This window comes from Suncus etruscus, chromosome 9 (assembly GCF_024139225.1).
Source record: "Suncus etruscus isolate mSunEtr1 chromosome 9, mSunEtr1.pri.cur, whole genome shotgun sequence".
Lineage (NCBI taxonomy): Eukaryota > Metazoa > Chordata > Mammalia > Eulipotyphla > Soricidae > Suncus > Suncus etruscus.
Window position 1 is genome coordinate 99,411,343 of NC_064856.1, and position 23,010 is coordinate 99,434,352.

General features: G+C 34.1%; 1 protein-coding gene across 1 annotated transcript; it reads right to left on the reverse strand.

Moving 5' to 3' along the window:
* Nucleotides 1-288: 288 nt before the first annotated feature.
* LOC126018663 (olfactory receptor 5W2-like) lies at nucleotides 289-19,633 on the reverse strand. The gene is made up of 2 exons (XM_049780762.1): nucleotides 18,699-19,633; nucleotides 289-535 (listed from the first exon to the last, which is right to left on the reverse strand). The coding sequence occupies exons 1-2, from the start codon at nucleotides 19,631-19,633 to the stop codon at nucleotides 289-291; spliced, it is 1,182 nt and encodes a 393-aa protein (XP_049636719.1).
* Between the last annotated feature and the right edge of the window lie 3,377 nt (nucleotides 19,634-23,010).

Genomic DNA, 23,010 nt, shown 5'->3' on the forward strand with positions numbered 1-23,010 from the left:
GGAACAAGGCTGGCAACATAGTTTAGCAAACCTCCTCAGGCATCCTGTTAGGTAGCACAATTTGTGCTAACTTTTTCTTGATTTTTTACTCATTTCCTAAGCCCCCGGGGTGGGGGGCCTCCAGGATAGCTATACCAGGAACTTCTGCAAAGCAGCAGCAGAAGCAGACCAAGGGTGTAGCGCTGTGAGGTCCCTGACAGTTCTCCCTCTACTGTAGACTGCAAAAGAAAAAAAGGGTGACAAAGTCTGTCTTAGGTTGTTGCTGCAGACAGACAGTAAACTTACCCGTCATTGGCAGAACCACAGCCTGGGTCTTTCCGAGAGGCCCTTGCGGGCACGTCTCTGGAAACCTTCTATTTGCAGCTCAGCTTCATCAGTTTGGTCCTGCTCTGAAGCATTCAGCTTAGAGTAGTGCACAGCCACTTGCTTGGCACCGATAGAATCAACCTGCTGCTTAATAAAGTCGGTCAGCTTACGAAACGCCCATGGGCCAAAGGAAATGAGCAAAAGAAGGCCAATTACGGGTCCCAAAATACTGGGCAACAAGGTGGAGAGCCATGGGAGGTTGCAAACCAGTTTTTGTGCCAGGCTTCCTCTTTGCCTAAACCTCTTTTTGTCTCTTCCAAGCTCTTTTCTACTATGTATATGCTGTCTTTTACCAGACTCAGTTTATCTTTAAAAATACAACATTGCTCATGGAGGGCAGCACACACAAAGGAATGTACATGTTCATAAAGAATGGTTTCTTTAGTCATGTAGAGATAGGCTGTGTTGTATTGAAGACATTAAAAACATTTAACTCAAGGAAAAACTCATTGAGATGATATGATTATTATTCATTTGCCCCAACATTCCTTAGGTCAAGTAACAACTGCCATAATCCCAAATTCTTTTTAATAACAAAAACAGGCAGTGTCCATTTTGAAAATGAGGTTTCACTGTGTCCCAGCTTAAGTTGCTCCTCTACCAGACCTATTGGTGCCTTAAATTTTTTATTGCATAGGGTCACTTCAGACTCTACACAGGATTGTGAGAATTCCACTGAATGCAGAGGGGTAGCATGCTCTGAACTGTAGTGGCCCCAATTAAAGGACATGGCCTCTGTTTTATGAACCAGAGAGATCTATAGAGAAATATTGTACTGAGAGTATCAATGTTCAAGGAGATATACATTCCATATACTCGGGGTTAGGTGAGTTACATATGGTTGGAAGGTGGTCACCAATCCTGAACCAATGCTTTTCAGGCATCTAGCACTTTGCTGGACAAATAACGAGGGGAATGAACCCCTTCTTTGTAGGCTATAAGGTATCTCTTGCATGGCCCAATTATGGGGCCAGTAAGTATTGCAAAGAGACGATGAAAACATCAGCACCTGTGCTGAACATACGTTTAAACTTCTTCCCATGAATCTCAAGGGTTATAATTGGGTTCTTTATCTTTTTAATATTAGAGGTAAAAAAAAAAAACTACCAGAGGACCAGTAGAGACTGTTAAGGGTTGGTATTACCAAATCCTCCAATTCTCAGGTGATGAGTGTTCCCAGCCATTACAAAGGATGATAACAGAAACTGGAAAATGCAATTTCCCTTCTCAAAAGTCCAAACAGTTGGCGCTAAAATGACAACTATTTTTTCTCCAAAATAATAAGAATCTATTACCCCTACTTGAATTGTGATTCCCTTAAGAGTCAGACTGCTTCTTCCCAGGAGCAGGACTACAGTGTATAGTGAGATATACTGCTGTATGCCAGATTTTATTTTATATGGGCATTGGGCTATAATATGGTTGCAGCCTCAGGGTAGAGGATAGTCAAGGCACTACTTCCTGAAGAAGATTGCTGGGAATATCATTGGTTTTGTGTTAACAATATATACAATACAAAGCTGGCAGACTGATCAGTGTAATAGCTAACAGATTATCACAAGTCAACATCACACATCAACCACAGTGTGTTTTTGAAGCACATATCAAATAATGTTTTCACTCTTGATTGTGTTTCCTTATTCTAGGGCAGTAGAAAAAAAATGAGTCAAGTGTCCCAGCTTACGTTGTTTTGGGAATTGGTAGCAACAGAACAAGCAGTGACTATAGGAAGGGCTGGAGCAGTAAATACTGAGCACCATTCATGCAACAGGATTATGTTTTATATTCTTTTTTAAAAATGTCTTTATCTAAGCACCATGATTACAAACATGTTTGTAGTTGGGTTTTAATTATAAAAAAGAACACCACCCTCCGACAGTGCAATTTCACAACCACCATCCCTCCACTTTTCATGTCAGAGTTAACAAAATAAACGTAATTCATCTGAGGGCCAGGGGCAGTTAAAGTTACTGATGGGTCTCTCATCAGTCCTGGGTGGGTTTTATAAATTAATATGTGTGTATTGATAAAGGAAAAGCAAGGAGTGAGCTAAGTCAGAGGCAGATAGCTTTAGGGCAGCAGGGGACCATGACTAGATTGTAGTATTTATCCTTCTGAATACCATTCTCAAGTATTCCTTATACATAGGTATAATACGTTGTCTCCAAGATGTACACTTTGAGATATACATATATCCCCCTAGTCTCTTGTGATCAAGTCCAATGTAGGTTGATTCTGAAGGATTACTTCAACTAATGAGATGATTTGTCAGTAGAGGACGGTCTGAGTGGCAATGGAAGATCAATGATTTTCTGTAGCTACCAGTCAGAGTCACCAGCCAAGATCAGTCCCTGAGCAAGGCTCACTTAAAAAGGTAATCAATGTTCCACATGTTAGGGCTCAATCACTGTACCCCAATCCTTAGAGATTAGGTCAGAAACAGAGTCACCACATGAATTAATAAACCAAGACACTCATATTGTAGAAAAATATAGAGAAGGATGGGGGACAGCTTCAAGCCTCATTGTGCAGAGTCCATCAAACTGACCTCTCCTCTTTGACCAGCTCCATATGCAACCAGGTGGGGAGGATCAAGTGACAGATAAAAATATCTATGTTGAGATAATTCAATCTTTGTGGATTTTTACATGTAAAACAGGGTGAGTGACATGTAAGAAGGAAGCTGGTCAAAGACTTTTCATACATTTAAAACTTCACTATTGCTGGGGGAGGGGGCAGAGTAGTAGCACAGTTATAGGGCATTTGCCATGCATGCTGCTGATCCAGTACAGATGTTGGTTTGATTCCCGGCATCCCATATTGTCTTCCATAACCAGGAGCAATTTCTGATCACAGTGTCAGGAGTAACCCCTGACTGTTGCTGGGTATGGCCAAACCCTGCCATCTCCCCCGCACCCCCAAAAAAATTTTTTATGGGGCCTGAGATATAGCACACTAGTAGGGTGTTTGCCTTGCATGTGGCTCACTCAGGACAGACCTCAGTTCGATCCCGGGCATCCTGTGTGGTCCTCCAAGCCAGGAGTGATTTCTTAGAACATAGCTAGGAGAAACCTCTGAACATGACTGGGTGTGCCTGAAAAAACGAAAAAAAAAAAAACACCCCCCAAAAAAAAACAAATTCCCTTTGGCTGAAAAATAGGACAGACTGTGGGGCATTTGCTTTCCAAGCAGCTCAGACAGATTAGTCCAGTCAATCCACATGGTCCCCCAGGCACCATTAGTATTATTCCGATTGAAGATTCTAAAGTACCCCTTGAGAATTTCTATTTTTGATCCACAAACGAAAGCAAAGCAAATCAAAACCAAAACAATAACTGCATATTTCTCTTCAAATTTTCCAATCCTTGTGCCATAGACTGTAAATCAGAGGGTTAACCCTGGGGTGACAACAGTTTATGAAAGTCTTTCTAAAGATAGTAATACTGTCCCCAGTCATGTTAAAATGATGCAATAGTAACTTCATGTGATATGGTGGAATATTTTGTCTATTTTCCCCATATGGATTATAGATTTGTAGGGGTTAATTGAGCAATATTTTTGAAGAAGAGACAGAACATACATGTTTGTGACAACCCTAGTACTACAATAATAGAACCATTGATTACTGGGAAGGATAAACTTAGTTTTAAATTAAAAAATAAAATTTTTGTAATGTTTTCAGCTGATTATTATTATTATTATTTATTTTGGGTCAAATCTAGTGGTGTTTATGGCTTGCACCAAGTTTTTATTCTCATCTATCACTGCTGGTGAAATCTATGAGGTATATGTCATTAAGATACAAACTTGGGTCAGCGACCTACAAGGAGAATATTCTATGAAGCTTACTATTGATTCAGCCCAATTTTTGCACACTTTTTTTTACCAAAAAACTAGTAAACACAATATTTGTGACTACAGATAATACCATAAAGTTATATACTTAAAGCAGTATATAAAACATTTTAAGTTATTCCTGACATCTACATAAATTACAAGTATTTTATTTAATTTAAATAATTTTTTGGGGGGCCACACCCTGTGACGCTCAGGGGTTACTCCTGGCTATGCGCTCAGAAGTTGCTCCTGGCTTCTTGGGGGACCATATGGGACGCCGGGGGATCGAACCGCGGTCCGTCCTAGGCTAGCGCAGGCAAGGCAGGCACCTTACCTTCAGCGCCACCGCCCGGCCCCTAATTTAAATAATTTTAATTAAAAATTATTCTTAATTGGGGCAGTGGCGCAAGTGATAAGGTGCCTACTTTGCCTGTACTAGCCTAAACAGACCGTGGTTTGACACCCCAGCATCCCATATAGACCCCCAAGCCAGGAGTGAATAGCCAGGAGTATCCTCTGAACATCATCAAGTGTGGCCCCAAAACAAAAAAAAAATATTCAAAACTGAGTTTTATACATAAAATATTTCAGCTTCTATTCCACCAGAGTAACAACTCCCAGAGTTTTCCCAGAGTCCAGCCATATCCATCCATGTCACCACACAGACTGTCATTATAACTGGCCTGATTTTAAATTTGCTTGTTAAAGTTTGGGATTCAGGATTGCATTGTTCTTTATTCTAAGGTTTGGATATATATTTCTGTCATTTCCCAATATCACCAATGCAACAAAGTTGCCTCGACTTCTTTCTTCCATTATTTTGCATGTATTTATTTTTGCATTATTGTTAAAACTTTAGTATTAAATGTTATTTTAAACACCTTTAAAATAAAGTACTCTTGGGGTCAAAGGGATAGTGCAGTGGTAGGTTGTTGGCTTTGCGTCAGCTGACCCAGGATGGACCTGGATTTGATCCCTGGTGTCCCATATGGTCCCCTAAGCCAGAAATGATTTCTGAGCACATAACCAGGAATAACCCCTGAGCATCACCAGTTGTACCCCACCCCCCCAAAAAAAACAAACAAAAGGCAAAAAATATAATAAAACAAAAATAAAATAAAATAAAGTACTTCTGATTTGAGAAAATTATTTGTCAAGCTATTAAACTAGTGATTTTTCAGGTAATTCTAAAATTGTTTTTTGTTTTTAAGTTGTTTGTTATTGTTTTCTTTTTTCCCGTTCTTTTAAATGGATATTTATAACACCTAGATGGACTCCTCCTAGTTTTTCTCTTTTTATGTTTGCCTTCCCATCCCTCCCATGGTACCAAGACCAGACAGTCATATGTTCAATAGGTGGAAATATAAAATGATCAGACTTGAATACCAAATCCAAAGTCAACGACAACAGAATTGATACTCAATCTACAACAAACTGTACAAGTGGGAAACAGTTCCTCTAGCATTTGGGGGGTAAAGGAGGGAGATGTGGGATGCATGCTCGGAACAGGTATGTTCATTGCAATACATCCAACTTTATATAAACTGATTAAACTCTGATAATATTAACTCTTGTCTTTTTGTCTTTGTATTACAAGTTATTTATGTGCATATACATTTTATTAATAAAATCGATTACAATAATTGTAAATTAATCTCCTAATTTTATAAAATATTTTGTCAAAAATCTGAGAAATTTAAAACACAAAGTATTGAAACAAAAATAAATTTATATGTACTAACCCAGAACTATTTACTGTTTCATGCAGCTTTTCCTGTGCTGATTTAGCACTGCCTCCTCATTGTCCTTCTTTATAAATTCACAATTTATGGTCCCTGAGTGTCAGTATGTATTCTCTCAGGACTATAGTAGACCTAGACTAATAGAGCTAGTAATGTAGTTTAGTAGCTTATGTTATCCAGTCATTGGTATCATGATCCTGATAAGTAGAACATTTTGAAAAATATTTGCTATGTTCCAGGTTACCTTATTACAAATTTTATGTATAATTTAAAGTTGTCATGTCTCCAGTGATGATGAATTACTTATTTTCAGAGCCCTCTTCCTATACACTTATTTATGTGTTCATTTAATTTTGTCCTAGCATCCACTTAGGCTCTCATGCTCACAAATGCAGACATATCCATCGTTACTCAGATGACTCATATTCACAGTATAATCTAATAAATTATTTTTAATTGCTACACTACTCCCAATTTTTATAGAGCAACAGGTAATTGCAAAAAAAAGATGTTATCTAAAACCCTCAATAATAAGGCCAAAATAACACTGCCTAGTGATAACTAAATTTTTCATCTGTATTATTAAATTATTAATAATGTCAATAAATGTAATACACTATATATATTTAATTATGTGCTCTGTTCCTTTCATATGTACTAATTTATTCAATTTCATCTATGTTAGTAATCATTATCATATAAAATTTTTCATGTCAGAAATTTATTTTGTAACTCAAAGTTCTCATAAATAATTTATCACATACAGATATTTTAGCATGAAATATATTGAATGAGTATTCAGAACAAGAGGAATAGACTATCAATAAAGACAATTTTTATCTCTACTAAATTTGAATGTTTTATACTATTTACTTATTAGTCCTTATTGCCATGCATTTCCTCTATTCTTTATTGGTTTCAGAAACTTCATTGATACAATATCAACTATATATAATAAGATATTGACTACAAATTAATCAATAATATGTTACACTAGAAATTGGTCATAGTAAAATCTTGTAGATCAGAAACTTTGCTTTCATAGTAAAAATTCTCATCTGATGATATAGCTTTCAGTATGCTTATTTTAGATATTTGAAAATTCTCAAAATTATTCACCCATTATTTCTAAATTACTGAGAGGAATAAAAGTTTCATTTGTAGTTGTTTATATTTGTTGTTTCTTTTTACTGTCACCACACCTTGTCAAGGCCATCTGGATCAGGATACTTTAGGGAATTCTTGGGGTTCCTTAGGAAAGTGGATGCAGAGTCCTCAGAGGATGAATGACAATAGCCACAGACAGTTGTGGGGGAGAACAAGTGTTCTGACTTTAATCAACATACATGGAGTATATATGCAGTATTTTTTCCAGTCACATTTTTGTGGTATATAAAAAAAGAACTTATTTTTGTTTCTTTACAAAGTAAAACACACCTATCCTGTAAACAGAAGCTTTATCAGTAAATACTGTTCTTCAAAACAATGAACCTTATGCATAGATACAGTTGAATTAAGAGCCTAAAGGCTTCCCTGGGTTTAAAAGAAGGTAAATTTTATCATCTCAAAGTTTTTTTTCTCTGTCCAAGTCTAGGTGTCAATTCTGATGTAGATTAGAGGATTACCAAGAAGACAGATTTTCCTATCAAGATTACTTTCTACATGAGGGAAAAGGTTTTTGCTATTAGGGCTTTCTCAGATAAGTAACTTCCTAAGTCTAACTAAAAATGGTTTTTATTAGAAGAGACAATAAAAAAGACAAACTATTTGAAAGAGATGTAAATCTTTACCTGATTAAAGCTTTCTTAGCAACCAATTGTGACTTCTACAGAAGCTAACAAATAAGACATAGTGACAAATTTGAAAGCAATCTGTTTAATTTACAATAGACTGATTATTATTGAGTATTATTATAATAATTGGTAAAGTGGAGTTTAGCTGAGATGTACAATTTCAGGAAATAAAGAGAACATGGTAAAAACTCCTTTAACTTTACCTTGTGTATATGTAAGTTTTGATAAAAATCTTTGCTTTAACACATTTATCTAGTGACATTTAAACGTGGAGTGAGTCATGAAGTGCACTTTAGCATAGGATATCATATTTCCTTAAAATACCTACTATGGAATAAATATGTTAAAAGACATAGATTCAGAATAATTTTCATTACATTATCATTGCTTTTCACAAAACTAGAAAATGCCCCACATAAACTCAATTAAATATTTGGGGTCATGGACACACCCAACAGTATTCAGTACTTGAACTTGGCTTGGCACTCTGAGGTCAATATTGGCAGTCTCTGAGGGCTACATAGAGTGCCAGAGATCTATTCATTTTTAGCAGTGTGCAAGGCAAGAATCTTAGGCAAGGCAAGGGCTTTACCCACTATACTGTCTAGACCTAATTTCATTTTAAACTGATTTTGATTCCTAACTGTTCATTTCTTAAAAACCTACTGAGTTTAGAATGTGTGTGAGTGGTAGAGTGGTATGGACTTTGTGCATATTCTACATTAGGTTTGAATCATGTCACCAAAGAAAGAAAACATAATACACCATTTTTTTATAATACCTTCTGCTAATGGAATATGGAATTGAGTTAAATCAAACAAAACCAAATAGGTAAGTCATAATTTTTTTACCAAATAAACCTCCAATATATTATTTTAGGAAGCAACTTTCTACTATTCTGCCTCTTTGACACACACTTGAATATAAAATAAATTTTGGTCATATTATACTAATTCCTTCTTTACTCCTTTTTCCTCTGTTACTTTCTTATCTCCAGAGATGTTAAATTGCATCAGTCACCATTCTGCATATCGAGCATTGACTTTATAAACATGATTATCTCTTCAGATTAACTTTTCTTAATTCCCAGTTAAACATAGAGCATGGTTGTCAATACTCTTGATACTTGAGTTATATAAATTAATCCCCAAAGAAATATATATGTTCATAAAAATGACTTTCTTGAGTCATGCAGATAATTAACATAATAATGTATTACAACATTTGAAAGACAATGAGGAAAATAGTCATCTTGATTTTTTGTTATTATTCATTTGCCTTAGCATTATAAGCATGCACAGTATACAACTTTCTACCTGCAACTACTATGCCCAGAAGTCAATTACTGTTACTGTTTATAATGTCACTTTCAAACAAGTTGAGTTCATGATAATAGATTCAATAAAAGACAAATTGAAAGTTTTTGTTTTGCTAAGAGCAAAAGGAATCTGACCTTCCTTTTGTCAATATATCTTCTTTAAAAAGGCAGTCCTTTTTAATAATGAAAGTATAATTTTTTAAAAAACTATTCTATAAAGGCTGTATGCTTAGCCAAAATGATAAGATATTGAAATATTTGATAACTTGGAAAATATTTAAAAATTATTAATAACATTTATTTAAAAAAAACATTCATCAAAATGAATTTTGTTGGTGAGTGATATTAATGTAAATTTTTAATTTAAAAAGTAATTTTTTATAAAAGGTCCTGATTTTTCACTCATGAATAATTGATTTAGTAGTTTTGGAAAAGATGCCAAGTAATGAAATTATCATTTTAGATAGAAATATAGAAATTAAACTTATAATAATAAAATAAGAATAGTAGTCTTAATACTATATATCTTATGTACAGAGAAACAATAATATTATATTCCTACCATAAATTAATGAGGACACAATTCTTAACTGCATCCTTGTCCAAATTGATTTTCTATTCTTTTTGACATATGTCGCTTTCACTATTACGAGGTGATATTCTCATTGTTTTTGTTATTGTTGTTTTATTCATTCCCTTGACTAAATACAATGATAAATTTTTTAACAGTGGGCATAAAAGCATCCTGATCCCCAATAAAGGAGGAGTAAATAAACATACTTTGTTATATACATATACGTGGATCACCATGCAGCTATAATGGAAGCAAGCCTTTTCTTATTGCTACAAATAAGGCAAAATATGGAGGAAGTTATATTGAATAAAATAAATTGAAGGAATAGTACAAAATGGATTAGTTGAATCATGTGGTAGATAAAGAAGACAAAGGAACATCAATATACAATGATAACCAACACTCCCAACATTGATTATAAAACTGTTTACCAAGCTGTGGTGGTTTGAAGATATCCTGCAGGAGGTCAAAATTTAAGAGGAGTGAAAGACATATAGTGGTCGAGGGTGTGACACTGTTGTGTGGTTTAGGTACAATGATTTTGTACACTACAAGCATTAATTAAACTATTTTATTATATTATATTAATTCACAAACAATTAAATTAATAAAAATATTTACTTATGTAAAACAAAAACACTGTCTCAGAGCCCTAATACAAAACCAAAGGAAAGTTAAGACTTTTTTATGTAAGTCTCTAACAAAACCTGGCATTCAATATGGTCAAGAGTTTTTTTTTCCTTAACTAGCACAATGAAACATTTTAATATAAATGATTGTTATTATTCATTCCCATCAGTCTTCCTTAAATGAGGTCTTTTTAGTCACGGAGTGATGATAGCTTATCCATTCTTTATGTTTTACAGTTCAGGAGTGAATACATTTACCTTTGTTTAAATCCAGCTATTTTTATATTATTTCTGGTGGTTTCTGCAAGATATATTAGTATGTCAATTGCATTTTTACAATAGACATTGATAAAGTGTTAATGATAAAATAAATATTTTAAAATATCAATTATATCTGGATACTATGTTCATACATACATGTTAATTTGTGGTTGTTAATTTAATCTATTTAAATCTAGACTTTGTCTTAAATTTTTCCCATCCTTATTCTCTGTACTACAAATCAGAGGATTGAATATGGAATCATAGTGGTGTAGATGAATATCCAAAGATACCATCCCATAATGATCCAGTGGAGCAGTATTAAACTTCAATGCAATCAAGGGGCACTTTCTGTTTTGTCCACCAAAGTGATACAGATTTTTAAGGATTCATTGAGTAACTTAATTTTTTGAAGAAGAATCATACAGAATAGACACACTTGTAAACCTTTATTATATTTATTATTATTATTGTTGTTGCTGTTGTTGTTGTTGTTAACCTTTATTATAACCCTACAGGGATTAGTTGATAAGGGGAAGGTCAAACTTCATTTGAAATCCATGAAATAATGTGGGTCTTTGGAATATGACTATAGTATGTAAGAGGAAGGAGCAGTAGAAAAGGTTTTAAAATTATTCTGAGACAGAGTAAATCTTAAAGACTAAAAGATGTTGTAACAATAGGAGAAAAGAATTCCCAAGTGGTATTTCTAACTAACCTATTTTTGTACCTAAGAAAAAATGTTCAGAGATGTGGTATATCATTGAAGTCATTGATCTTATTTAATCTACAGAACAAACTAGTCATATGTGGATCATATTGCATAACCTATTCCAGATTAAATAAGGACATTGTTGAAGAGAGAAAATACATTGCTAATAGCCTTAATAATCCCAAATTCATAACTGACAAGTTAAAGTAAATGGATTCGACAAAGATACTCAAAATCAAAATAGTAGAGCCTAGACCAAAAGGTATTGGTGTATTTTCAGTAAAGATGGGTGCATATTTTCATTCAAAACCTGTGGGATAGCAAAGATCAAAGGAAGATTGTTTATTGAGGAAAAAGTTTATTACAGTTTGTAGATGAGAATCTATCCAGGGTCGGATTGGTGGTGCTAGAGGTAAGTTGTCTGCCTTGCATCTTCAAGGAGGAAACTGCACTCTCCAAACAAGTGGAAGCAGAGATAAACAAATGGGAATATATTCAGCTGAGAAGCTTTTGCACCTCAAAGGAAACAGTGCCCAGGATACAAGAGCCACCCACTGAGTGGGAGAACTAGTCACCCAATACCCATCAGATAAGGGGCTGATATCCAAAATATACAAGGCACTGACAGAACTTTACAAGAAAAATCCTCTAATCCAATCAAAAAATGGAGAGAAGAAATGGACAGACACTTTGACAAAAAAAGAAATACAAATGGCCAAAAGACACATAAAAAAATGCTCCACATCACTAATATTCAGGGAGATGCAAATTCAAGAAACTATGAGATACCACCTCACACCACAGAGATTGATGCACATCACAAAGAATGCAGTGCTGACGGGGATGTGGAGAGAAAGGAACTCTTATCCACTGCTGGTGGGAATGCTGTCTAGTCCAACTTTTATGGAAAGCGATATAGAGATCCCCTCCTCACATCTATATTCATTGCAGCACAATTTACAATAGCCAGACTCTGGAAACAACCAAGATGCTCTTCAACAGATGAATGGCTAAAGAAACTGTGGTATAAAAAAAAAAAGAAAAGAAAAAAAGGAAACTATGGTACATATGTACAATGGAATATTATGCAGCCTATACATGGATGTACATGGATGAACCTGGAATTTATTATGCTGAGTGAAATAAGTTAGAGGGGGAGAGATAGATGCAGAATAGCCTCACTCACCTATGGATTTTAAGAAAAATAAAAGATATTCTTGCAATAATTTTTCAGAGACAAAAGAGAGGAGGGCTGGAAGTTCTAACTCACATGAATCTCATCACAAAGAGTGATGAGTGCAGTTAGAGAAATAATTACATCGAGAACTATCATAACAATGTGAATGAAGGAAGGAAATAGAAATCCTGTCTAGAGTACGGGTGGGGGTGGGGTGTGAAGGGGGGAGATTTGGGACATTGGTGATTGGAGTGTTTGCACTGGCGAAGGGGAGTGTTCTTTACATGACTGAAACCCAACCACAATCATGTTTGTAATCAAGGTGTTTAAATAAAGATATTAATTTATTTAAAATATACAGGGGTGTTGGTACTGAGCAGGACTGTGGACACTCAACCTATGACTCCACAAGGGGTTCTCAAGCTGGTAGACACAATTTATATATTGCATTTATGTTTATTCAATTCTTTAATTCTTTCTTAAAGTCTTAAAAAAATCTCAAAAGTTAGAGTAAAATCCACTTCTGTGCTATATAACATTTCAGATTGCAGCTATATCTCAAAAGGACTATATGTAAAATGTTTTATGTTAGAGATTTCTAAGAGGATATGATTGAAAAGAAAATTTTTAGACAGTGTTTAAAGCAGCCTAATTTAGCTACTTAATCCAGCATTTTTTTCTATTGATGTCAAAGTTGAAGTGTACTTTACAGTGTTTTTCTTAGATTAAAATTGCTAATTATTAAAAAAAAAAAAAAAAAGGTGTCTGCCTTTCATGCACTAGCCCAGGACAGACTGTGGTTTGATCCCCTGGTGTCCCATATAGGTCCTTCCAAGTCAGGAGCAATTTCTGAGGGCATAGCCAGGAGAAACCCCTGAGCATCAAAGGGTGTGGCCCAAAAAACCAAAACCAAAACAAACAAACAAGAAAAACAAAACACAAAAAACGAGTATCCATCCTAATTAGAATTAGTAGTGCTTACATTATCACGGGAATAATAGGTGAACTACCAGAAACACAATAAACTGAAACTTTTTTTAGAATTATAATTAATATATGAGATATCAAAGTTCCAAGGAATAATTTGTTTCTTGTCTTTATTATTAGATTTGATATGTTAAAATATGACCAGCATGGTGACAATTCAGGATATTATTCTTCTATATCTGCAAGAGATATTTTGATTGGTTTTATAAATGAACCTGCTTCCCCTAAGAAATCAGCACTGTGAGTATAGATTTAAAAAAAAAAATCTTTGACCAGAGACATAGTACAGCTGATATTTTGGATATCTTGCATGTAACTAATCCAGACAGTACTTCATATTGTCTCCAGAGTCCATCAGGTATGATGTCTAAACTAGAGCCAGGTAATCCCTGAGCACAGTCAAGCATAGCTCAAATATTTTTAAAAAATAAAACAAATTAAAATAAAGTGTCATGGTAGAGTGGATAAGATCCATTCTTTGCACATTTGGAATCCAACTGTGAATTCTGACATTCCATATGGTCCCATAAGTCTATCAGGTTTGATATCAGAGTAATCCCTTAGCATTGTTGAGTGCAGTCCATTTTTTAAAAGTGAATGCTTTTAAATTCTAACTCACACATCTTCTCTCTCATAAGATGAATTACTTGATTTGATCTCTACTACCCTTTATTAAGAAGTAAATTTAGATAACATGAAAATTCACTTATAATCCCCAAAATATTAACAGATAATAAAATTGCAAAATTCTAGACAGAGGCTGTATACTAAAAAAGCATGTATTGTATAGACTTACATTCATTGCATCACTATAGAAATATTTTATCATGATGAGATTTTTATATACCAATAAATAAAAACTATTATGGTTTAGTCTCATGGTTAATGAAGCAAAACATCTTGTATTGAATAATTCTAATACTTTTTTTCATTGTCTCAAGACAGTATTATCCTTTACCTTTAAATTAACAATTATCAAAGCAAAGATTACTTATAAAAAGTATAAAGTAATATAAATATTTCATAAATATATGTATTTTGAGTTATTGTATTTGCAGATGTGCTTTTTTTGCACTCATGTTCTCTGCTGTATGAAAAGTGGATATTGACAGTAGTATAATTCTTACCTTCCTAAAGTTAATATTTATGTAATTATGTCCATCTTTTTTTGCATATATATAGAATTACTATGTGCTTTGCCAATAAGAATATAATAATAATTGCCAAAAGTTACCAAGTACCATGATTTCATTAATTTTGTTAAACTATGAATATGTTCAGTGTCAAATTCTATTTATTTAATTTATTTATTTGGCTTTTGGGCCACACACAGAGATGTTTAGGGGTCATTCCTGGCTCTGTGTTCAGAAGTAGCTCTTGGCAGACTCACTGGACCATATGGGTGCTGAAATCGAAACCGGGTCATTCTGCATTCAAGGCAAAAGCCCTTTCACTGTGCTATCTATCTGGCCCCAAGCAAAGAATACAAAAAAAGCATTTTCTTATATTTTACATATTAAGTAACTTAGAATTGCTATAATTATTTCACAAATTTATAAGATCTATTTCTTTATATCTGGCACAGAAGATTCTAGTTAATGTGTTCATTATTTTGAGGACATCAGTATATATCCACTCTATTTGCACAGTCTCTGCTACATGGGTAGGCTTGCATTTCTGTTTCAATGTTTCCCATCATAACCACTACAAACAAATTAGCAAGGAGGGAACTTTTAATTCAAGATAAATGGATTGAGAAAAGGAAAAAATAACCATCATTTTAAAAATATTCTTAAGGTTTCCAAGAATCTAAACCATTCTCTAGTGAAAACATACATGTAGTACAATTTTTTGTTCGTTTTGGAGACACATCTCTCTGTTTGTAGGGCTTATTCATGGTTCTGAGATCACTGATCATTGTGGTAATTGGGATATCCCATGCAGTGCCAGAAATTGAACAAGAGTAACATTGGCCATTTGCAATGAAAGTACACTCTGTACTCTTTCTTGGAACATAAATCTCTACAAATTTTTATCCTATTTTTATTTTTGTAACAATATGTTTCATTCATGTGAACAGTAAGATTTTGTATTTTATGATTTATTACAGGTAGCTTAAAATGCTAGAGCTCATTTATCCCTGGCATATATTTGAATAAACTTAAAGCAATACTGTTGAATACTCTGCTTTTTTGCTGTTTATGTACTTCTATGATCCTTGCTGCACTTTCTGCCTTTTGGCTGTTTACATACATAAGTAACATAAAAACATAAGTAACATAAAAAGTATGTAAAGTACATTAGTAGTAGTAGTAGTAGTAGTAGTAGTAGTAATATTTTCATTTGGATTACATCTGACTTTACTCATGGCTTACTCTTTTTTTTTTTTGTTCAAGAGATCACACTTGACCAGCTATAAAATTTATATATTTTGTGAGGAATTAAAGCTTGATTCTCCTATGTGTAAGGCAAGTGTCCTTACCAGCTGTAATATCACTTTAGCAGAGGACTTTTACTTCTTTATCAAGAACCAAGTAAGCAAAAATTTTTTTGTATACAGAGAATAATTTATGAAGTGACAGACGTAAACCATGTTACATTGCATTTTCCTTTAATTTATTGCTGACACCTACTTAGACACAATATTTTATTTTTAAAGTATTGCTTAGTCTATCATCATTTTAGCTAATAAATTATTAATATAATATACTTGTGAATTTAAAAATAATTTGAGACATCCAATCAATTATTTTTCAAAGTATGTTTATTTTGAGCATGATGATGTAGTGCAAATAATCTGTTACTGATTATATTAAAACTAACTCAAATTGAGTTAGAACTATGTAGAACTATGACCTATTAATTTTAAAACATTATAATTTTTTTTTGATTTTTGGGTCACACCGGCAGTTCTCAGGGATTACTCCTGGCTCTGTGCTCAGAAATCGCTCCTGGCAGGCTCAGGGGATCATATGGGATGCCGGGATTCGAACCACCTTCTGCTTGCAAGGCAAATGCTTTACCTCCATGCTATCAATCCAGTCCTCAAAAATTATAATTTCATTACCAAGAGTCTTACTATCATCATTTCTCTAGATCATTCATGAAGAAATAAGGTTTAAACTTGAATGCTGTATTCTAATTCATAATTAAATTTGAAGTGTCCTCCCTGTACATACATTCAGTTGAATCTTTTCCTATCTCTTCATGGAAAACAAGCCTCAATAAAGGTTTTTTTTTTAATAACAAAATTTTAAACTTTAAAATGTACTTAATAAAATATGCTTAACTTATTTTTAAAAGAAAACTTTTATTTAGAAATATAAGAAGAGAAAAAGTACATTATAATTTGTACATTGTGGAGTGGGGCAGCAGAGAATATGTCTAACATCTGCTTTTCTTAAATAATGTAATGAAAAATGTCAGGTATTTTAATGCATTTGAGAAGAATAAATGAGAAAAAGATTGGTCCAAATGACTTCCCTTGTAGATATTAGATAGATATATTCATGTAGTTAATTGTCAATTCATATATGCTGAGCAGTGGACACATGCTTATTTATTCAGTACCATGTAATAACATTAAATAGTCTGTCATACAAAGGCTTATTTTTTCTTGAATCAATAACTCAAAATAGTCATTGACTGAGGAAGATGTTATTACATTATAGATAGCATACCAAATTTAATAGTAAAATCAGAATCATTTTACAACATTAGAAGCTGTACCATTTTATTTTTTTGAAAATAATCCCCTTATTGTGTATAAAGCAGATAACAGAGTGTAGTATATAAATGCATGCCTTCTACTGCTGAATATGTCACCTGAAATAATTAGTGCACAATGGCAAGCCAGAGGAGACCTCAAAATTGAGCATTAAATAAATCTTCCCTGATTGGTAATCTGATTAGTCAAAAAGACAAAATTCACAGAGATTTCATATTAAAGGAACATTTTAAGACTAATGAAAATAAAAGAATTTATTTTGAATAAATTTAAACCTTTTCATCATTTTAATTTTTACTCTTGCCATAATTTATTTTCTTTTTTAGATTAGATACAATTACAAATGTATTCATGATTGTGTTGGTCATACAATGTCCAAAACTCATCCCTTTATCAGTTCACATTTCCATACTCATACTTTAATAAGATTTAGGTTAGCAAGATGAAAAAAGAGGCTTGCACTTAGAGTATTTATAGAAATTAGAATATAGAACATATAGAACTTAGAACAAAAGGTTTCATATCTACTCATATTTGAATGAAGTAGCTCTATGTATCAGCTGAAATTAATGTTATAACAATAGGTAAAAATTAGAAACAAACATAATTTCAACCTTCTGACTCAGCAAGACAATTTAATCATTGTTTAATTCACTACAATATTAAATCTAATTATTATTCAACTTAATTCAGTTAATTTAATTATATCTGTGGAATATAGCATTAAGAGTAAATGGAAAGGGAATGGCCATTTAAAAGAGGAATGAATTTAACAGTTAAGTGAACATGAAATTAGATTAAATATATAAAGTTTACTAACACTCTAAATGAAGGCATGTAGATAAGTAATGAAAAGTATTTGCAAAGTTCTTTGGTGACATTTAAACTGTATTAAAATAACAAACACTTAGATTTCAGAGACTCAGAATAAATCATTTGGTTTATGATACATTGGTGTAATGAGGCAAAGGGACAGATATAGAATGATGATTTATTAATGGGTTATTAAAAAAAGGTGTTAGTATGGTAACAATACCCAAAGCTAATAGAGATGAAGATTAGTCAATGGTAGGAAGTTTGCTAAAACATGTTTGTGAATATGTGTGTTTGTGTTTATGTGTTCAAGGCAGGAAAAAAGTATTTACAGTTAATTCAAAAATAGTACCACTATTAAATGATAGATAGAAATGGTCTCTTTGAATTAGAACTGGATCCAGAAATTAGTTAAAGTGATATGAATGATACTCCTTTAGTAGCAATATTGCAAATTACAGTGCTGAAAATAAGAAAAGAAATAGAATTGAAGAAAGAGAGAGAAGGAACATGTCTTCTTTTGAGGCAGGTCTGGAAAGGAAGAGAGGAGAGAAACTGAGTATATTAAAAAATAGTAGAATATTAGAAATAATATTAGAAAATATTAGAAATAGGCACTGGTTAAGAAAACTAGTGATAGACTATTTTATGACTGTCACATATTCATGAATAACTACACAATGGTTTATCTCATGAGAATTCAATTAAATGTGTTAATTAAAAATAAAAAAACTATAGCAAAAATAGATATGTTGACCTTACTGAAGACATAATTTAGTACTGATTGCTTTTTTCAGGGCACCTTTTACATCCTTATTTCTTAAACTATAGATTAATGGGTTTAACATAGGGATGATAACTGTATAGAACACAGAAGTAATTTTGTCAGTGTCCATAGAGTAACTGGAACTGGGTCTGAAATACATATAGAGAAGTGTGCCATGGAAGAGAGCCACTGTGCATAAGTGGGAGGCACAGGTAGAGAAGGCTTTGCGTCTCCCCTCAGCTGATTTCATTCTAAGGATGGTAACAATAATGTAGCTGTAAGAGAGGAGAACAGTGAAAATGCTGCACCCCAGAATAATGGTTCCAAGTATGAATAGCATTATCACATTAATAAACGTGTCTGAAGTGGAAAGTGCTAACAAGGGAGGAAAGTCACAGAAGAAGTGATTGATGACATTGGAATTGCAGAAGGACAACCTGAAAGCTAAACAGGTGTGAATTGCAGAATCTAGAAGACCCATGAAGTAGGTGAGAAAAACCAGCAGGGTACAGAGTCTTCTAGACATGGCTACTGTATAAAGAAGTGGATTGCAAATAGCTACATAACGGTCATATGCCATAACAGCCAACAAGAGAATTTCCACATCACCAAATGCACAGAAAGTAAACATTTGTATGGGACAGATATTATATGGAATCCTCTTTTTCTCACATAAAATATCAGCCAGCATCTTGGGAGAGACAGATGAGGAATAACAGAAATCACAGAAAGACAGATTGCTCAGGAAATAGTACATGGGAGTATGAAGTCTGGAATCCATCTTGATCAGCAAGATCATCCCTACATTGGCAACCACAGTTGTGCCATAAACAAAAAGAAAAAATACAAAGAGTCCAAGTTGCATATCCTGACTTTTAGAAAGTCCTAAGAAGATAAACTCTGTAAACACAGTGCAGTTCTCCACTTCCATTGGTCAGATCTGGAGCTCCTTTCTGGAGACAAAGAAATGAAAATATTATTTTAGTTTCAAAAAATGATCTTGATAGTAAACTTCTGAATGTAAAGCTAGCGTTTTTAGGCAAATTTTATTGAAAATGAAGCCAATTATAAATAAGCATAGATATAATGTACTATATAGAATGATTATATGTCCATATTATAAAGATTATGTCATACTCATCAATATTAGTTATGCCATTCTACAATAAACATAGTGCTTGATAATTTATTTTATGCTAATAAATTTTGATTCTTTAATTTTCCTGAGATAAAATTTTGAAAATAAATTGTCTCAAATAACTAATAACTTCTTTTTCGGGACACACCCAATTGATGCTCAGGGGTTACTCCTGGCTAAGTGCTCAAAAATTGCCCCTGGCTTGGGGGACCATATGGGATGCTGGGGGATCGAACCATGGTCCTTCCTTGGCTAGCGCTTGCAAGGCAGACACCTTACCTCTAGCGCCACCTCACCAGCTCCATATCTATTAACTTTTGAATATGCCTTTTATTCCTTGATATCCAAAATATAGAACAAGTAGAAAGATAAAACTCTATATGATATAATAGTCAGTTATTTGCCATGACAATCTCCCTTTCCATGAAGTACCAATAATTAGGATGCTGAGAAGTTAGGACCTGTAGCACCAATAGAGGGTGGCTCAACTTGATAATAGAGTGAATATGTTTGCATGTATTATGATCTAGAGTAGGTTAAGGAATGAACAAAACTGAGCAGTTTTCTTTTTAAAAGCTTGTGCTGCTCAAGTGATTTTAAGATGAAAATTAGAATTTTGGGGCCACAGCAATAGCACAGAAATAGAGATTTTTTCTTGCATGTGGCTGATCCAGGATGGAACTTGATTCAATCCCCAGCATCCCATACAGTCACCTGAGTCAGGAGACATGTTTGAGCTCAGAGCCAGGAATAACCCTTGAGTGTCACTGGGTGTGGTCCAAAAATCAAAGGAAAAAATAATGGGATCTAATCTAGGAATACTGGTTGCACAAGTGACAGATGGAATGAAGAAATATTGTAATGATATATTTTATATTACATTTATGGGAGAGAAGTTACTTGGTGTATTTCTGAACAGATTAGATACTATCATTACCAGAGAAAGATTTATATTTGAGCTTTGCTATTTCCATTCTCTAGAAACCACAGAATTATTAGATTATTTTCTTTTTTGTTGGTTTGTTTTGATTCTAATTACCTGAAATCTGGAGACCCTTTGGTTAAACATGATGCCAGCTTTTAATGTTTTACCCAAAATAATTATATTGTACATAGTAACAAACATACCCTTTTCATTTTTGAAGTTCAGAAAAGAAGTAAAGAAAGGTTAGTAAAATAAACCAAAACTATGAATAATTATCTAGTGATCATCATACTGATCTCCAAATCATCTTGTAAACTTGTGAAAAAAAATCTGCCTGGAAAGGCTTGTCTTGCAAAATGCCATCCTGAGATAAGTAAAATATTTAAAATAAAATTCCACTAAGATGGAATGAATGATAGCACAGAACTAGAGCAATTTGACTTGCATACTACCACCTCAGGACAGACCTGTGTTTGATCTCCTGGCATCCTATATGGTCCCTGAGTCTACCAGAAATAATTTCTTAGTGCACAGCCAGAATTAACTATTGAGCGCCGCTGTGTGTGTCCCCCCTCCCCAATCCACTAAGACATAGAAAGCAGGGGCTGGCGAGGTGGTGCTAGAGCAAGGTGTCTGCCTTGCAAGCGCTAGCCAAGGAAAGGACCAAGGTTCAATCCCCTGGCGTCCCATATGGTCCCCCCAAGCCAGGGGCAATTTCTGAGCGCGTAGCCAGAAATAACCCCTGAGCATCAAACGGGTGTGGCCCGAAAAAACCAGGGCCCGGAGAGATAGCACAGCAGCGTTTGCCTTGCAAGCAGCCGATCCAGGACCAAAGGTGGTTGGTTCGAATCCCGGTGTCCCATATGGTCCCCCGTGCCTGCCAGGAGCTATTTCTGAGCAGACAGCCAGGAGTAACCCCTGAGCACAGCCGGGTATGGCCCAAAAACCAAAAAAAAAAAAAAAAAAAAAAAAAAAAGACATAGAAAGCAATTAAAATCACCTAGTCACCTCCACAATTCACTCTTTCTTATTTTCTACTAGTTATTAATGTATATACACATTTTATTTTTAATATTTAAGGATAATTATAAATGCATAATACTTTACATTGTTTTGTTTTGGGGGGATAGAGGGGGTTTGGGTACACCAGATGACACTCAGGAGTTACTCCTGGCTATGAGCATAGAAATCGCTCCTAGCTTCAGGTACCATATGGGACACTCAGGGATAGAACAGCAGTCTGTCCTAGGTTATCGCATGCAAGACAAATGCCCTACCGCTTCCACCACTCTGGTATCTACTTTACTCTCTTGATTTTAAAAAATAACTTTTAAAATAAATTATAAAATGTTGGATAACATAACTACCATAATCATGTGAATGAATGAAGGAACTGGAAAGCCTGTCTGGAGTACAGGTGGGGATGGGGTGGGATGGAGGAAGATTTGGGACATTGGTGGTAGGAATGTTGCACTGGTGAAGGGGGTGTTCTTTACATGACTAAAACCTAATCACAATCATTTATGTAATCAAGATGTTTAAATAAAAATAATCCAAAAAAAAAAAAGAAAAGAAATCTAAACACAAATTAGAAAGAAAAGATAAATTATGTACCTGGCCCAGAGCTTCTTTGTTTCTTTGTTTCTTGCAGTTCTTTCTGCAAGCTGGTTCAACATTACCTCCTCACTGACCTGGCTTATTTAGTCAGCCTGCAGATAGTCCCTAAGTACTCAGCACTTATTCTCTCTGGATTAAGTAGTAGATCTATTAATATGATTTATCATCTGAGGTTTTGTACTGGTAAATTGGATGATTGAGACAAATATACAGAGCATCTTAGAAAATATTAGTTTTATCTCATGATACCTTATTTCCAATTTAAATTATATTTGACAATTGCAATTTCTCCAATCAGTAATTTATTTTATTCAAGTTCCTAATCCTTATTTAATCCAGATACATGCATCTATAATAGGCAAAGTAACAAGAATAATTTTATGCTCAAAGATTTCACAGAATTTTATTGACCAATACTTTGTGATTATTTAGAATCATAGAATCATAGAATTTTGGGGCCACAGCAATAGTGCAGCAGTAGGGCCTCGGTTCCATCCCCAGAATCCCATATGATCCCCCAAGCCAGGAGCAATTTCTGAGTGCATAGCCAGGAGTAATCCCTGAGCATTACATGTGTGGTTCAAAACCAAACCAATACAAAACAAAACAAAACAACAACAACAAAAAA

Coding starts and splice junctions, on each gene's coding strand:
- LOC126018663 (XM_049780762.1), bottom strand. CDS start 19,633: ATGGAAGTGGAGAACTGCACTGTGTTTACAGAGTTTATCTTCTTAGGA. Junction 536..18,698: donor AGTACTAAATTATGTCTTCA/GTAAGGTCAACA, acceptor CTTGTTGCCCAG/TATTTTGGGACCCGTAATTG.